This window comes from Arachis duranensis, chromosome 1, assembly GCF_000817695.3.
Source record: "Arachis duranensis cultivar V14167 chromosome 1, aradu.V14167.gnm2.J7QH, whole genome shotgun sequence".
Classification (NCBI taxonomy): domain Eukaryota; kingdom Viridiplantae; phylum Streptophyta; class Magnoliopsida; order Fabales; family Fabaceae; genus Arachis; species Arachis duranensis.
The window spans coordinates 10,656,289-10,660,047 of NC_029772.3; the positions used below are offsets into that span (position 1 = coordinate 10,656,289).

General features: G+C 29.3%; 1 protein-coding gene across 1 annotated transcript; it reads left to right on the forward strand.

Moving 5' to 3' along the window:
* LOC127747544 (GDSL esterase/lipase At1g20120-like) lies at positions 1-2,894 on the forward strand. The gene is made up of 5 exons (XM_052261576.1): positions 1-274; positions 597-727; positions 1,372-1,605; positions 2,277-2,532; positions 2,701-2,894. Exons 1-5 carry the CDS (start codon positions 1-3, stop codon positions 2,892-2,894), a joined length of 1,089 nt encoding a protein of 362 aa, XP_052117536.1.
* The last annotated feature ends 865 nt before the right edge of the window (positions 2,895-3,759 follow it).

Sequence of the window (3,759 nt, forward strand, 5' to 3'; positions counted from 1 at the left end):
ATGAAGCTTTCAACCTTCAATTATGTTTCTCCTCTTCTAGTTTTGTTGTATTTATTATTTGTTGTGACAGTAGCCAAATCGTCACAACAACCTACATATATGAACTATTCATTTCCCGCTGTTATAGCTTTTGGTGATTCAATCTTGGATACTGGCAACAACAATTATATTCTAACAGCTTTGAGGTCCAATTTTAAACCTTACGGCAGAGATTTCTTTGGAGAAGAATCCACCGGAAGGTTTTGCAATGGCAGAATTCCTTCAGATTTTTATGGTAATTGTTAACAAATATTCACTATATATCTGTATCACATGAAAAATAATTATTCTTCTTTTTAATACATAGTATTTATTTGTCATTTTCACTATTGATGATTTACTAATAATAAAAAAAGGGTTATATTTCATATCACCATAAAAGGATTTTGATATGATTTTATAGTAATAATAGTACATTTTAGTAGACTATTTTTATTCGTGTCTTACTCTTCAGAATAATTCTATTGGTAATATTTGTCATTTTGATAAAATACTTATTATGAATTCTCACAAATAGAAAAAAATTTGTACTAACAGATTTGGATTTTTTTTTTCAGTTGAAATACTTGGAATTAAGGATTCCTTGCCACCTTATCTTGATCCAGATTTGGAGATTGAAGATCTCGTAAGTGGGGTGAGCTTTGCCTCTGCTGGTTCAGGATATGATCCTCTCACAGTTGAACTAGCTGTAATCTTCATTTTACTCCTCCATTATTGTCTCTAAGATCATAGTTGAAAAAGTATCATAAAATATAAACACTTAGTTAACTCGAAATATTTAAATTATAGTTTAATTATTTGGTTGGTCTCTATATTTTCAATCAAATTTATAATTAAGTCTTTATACTTTTTTTTCAATTAAATCTTTACATAATTTTTAATTTTGTAATTGGATTATTTTTGTGTTAAAAATATTAAAATTAACGAAATATTTCTTTCAAAAGATATGTGATCAAATATCTAATTAAGTTTTTAACTATGAGTGCATTCAATTTTTCAAAAAATATTCTGTTAATTCTAATAATTTTTACACTAATAAATACCTAATTACAAAATTAAAAGCAACGTAAAAATCTAATTAAAAAGATTTATAAGAACCTAATTATAAATTTAATAAAATTATAAGAGCTAAAAGAATAATAAAATCTTAAATTTTATATATATATATATATATGAATTTAAAATTTATTTACCATATATAGTAAATTTGATTATAAATTTTTAAACTATAATAACTCGTTCAAAACCTTAATTACTCTTAAACCTATGTATGTGTTGCAAGATCCTCTAACAATTTTCTTTTCTATTATGATATTATTATATATATATCAGTCAGTGTTGTCAACAGAGGATCAATTAGAGATGTTCAAAGAATACATTGGAAAACTTAAGGGTGCTGTGGGAGAAGAAAGAACAGCTTACATTCTTGAAAAGAGCATAGTTCTCATCAGCATGGGAAGCAATGATATTGCAGGAACATATTTTCTCACACCATATAGGAAAGTCCATTACAATGTCAAACAATATACAAGAAGGCTTATCAGATTAACAACAAGATTTATATTGGTATGTAAATACTTAATTACTATATATGCAATTGAATATTAGAAGACCTTTATTTGAATAATACTTATAGCTTGAATGGTTGGTTAAATAAGATAAGAGTTTTATTCTCACTTATGAAATTAGTGGTTTGTAGTTTTAATTTGGCCTAAAATTTTCAAATGCAAGAATAATGCTAGAAAATATTTAGTGGTTCTTTCTTTTAACTCCCCTAGGCCTAAAGTTAAGTGATATTAGAAGATATTGTACTTCTTAAAATGCAAACCCAAAGGGTAATACAAATCAAGTAGTATTGAATTGTGTGTGATATTATTATGATTATGATTAGATAGACTATTGGTTTAATCGGATTAATCAGTCATTTAATTGTTCAATTTAAGGTGAAAATTCAGATGAAGTCGACTTCACGTGAAGTTGATATCTGAGAGCCGTTAGATAAAAATTTAGTCAAATCAATTAAATCATCTAACGATTCTCAGTATCAACTTCACGTGAAGTCGACTGCACCTGAGTTTCCACCTTAATTCAATACAAGGAACATATATAATATGTCTGATGTTCCTTTATCAATAACACTACTTTACCATAATTAGTCATTTAACTATTGAAAAAGTTGAATTGTTAGATGCAAACAAATATTATATGATGATGATGATGAATTGAATGAATAAAAGGAACTATATCGATTGGGAGCAAGAAGGATTGGAACAGTGAGCTTATCAGCATTAGGATGCATCCCAATGCAAAGGACAGTGAGAGGAGGCATAAAAAGGAATTGTGTGGAACCAGTAACAAAGGCTGCACAAGTCTACAATACCATGCTCAATCAATCACTTATGGCTCTCAAGAAGACCCTCTCTGGTTCCAGAATTGTATACCTTGATGTCCATAACTCACTCAATATGCTCATTCAACACCCCAATCAATTTGGTCAGTTTTCTATACATATACATACATATATAAACAATATTTTAGAAACAATTTGGTAAGTTTCACATTCATATTCTATGTGAAATTTTATACATATTTTTTTTTTTTTTTTTTTGGTATTAGTGAAATTTTATACATATACTAATTGGTTAAGTGACTGTGGAACAGGGTTTGAGAGCGTGGATAGAGCATGCTGTGGCATTGCAAGTATGGAACTTGGCCCATTTTGTAGCACTTTCTCATTGAAAATATGCAAAGATGCATCCAAATATGTGTTCTGGGATAGTTATCACCCTACTGAGAGAACTTACGGCATTCTTACCTCAGATTTGATAAAAAAGACCATTGATCAATTTGTCTAAAATTGAATTTCCATATTAATTTGTCCAATGAATGATACATGTTAGTGTACCAAACTAGCTAGAACCTAAGATTTGATTATTGCAATGAATTAAACACAACAAACAAAATCCATCAGATTTATTGGTAGAATAATAAAAAAATTTGCTGATAAATTATTTACTATTGAATTTAGTGATAGACGAAATCAAACAGTAAAAATTTCACTAGTAATTATTTATCAGTGAATATAAACTTTTAATTGGCGAAACTTTAGAAGTTGTTATAACTTTAATGCTATAAATTAGATTTTTTGCGTGTATTTTAATAAATTCTGGTAATATATTATTTGTTAATAATTAAATTAATAATTACCAGCTTATTAAAAACTCATCCATGTAGCTCAACCAGTAGTTTTGAAAAGAACACTGCATCATGTAGTTCATCCAGTATTTTCACTATAATGTTATTTAGAGTCTTATAATCTACACAAAACCTCCATCCACCATCCTTCTTCTTAACTAGCAAGACAGGGCTGGAGAAAGCACTCTAACTGTCTCAGATAACCCTAGTTTTCATCATCTCAGTAACTAACCTCTCCATGTCTTCCTTCTGGAAGTGTTGATACTTGTATAGTCGAATACTCATAGGTGTTGCCCCTGGCAACAAGATAGAGTGGTCCATTGCCTGTTGTGGTGTTAATTGTTTTATTTGGTTCCTCAAAGAAGTTAGAAAATTTTCCAAAAACTTGTTGCATATCAGCATCAACTTTTGCTTTCCCATCATCTCCTCTAGGGCTCAGGGTCTCTAATTGGAACAGGGAGGCAATAGCCTTGCTATCTTTCAATTTCCTCAATTCGCAGAAGTTTTTCAGTAGCCGCTCTCCCT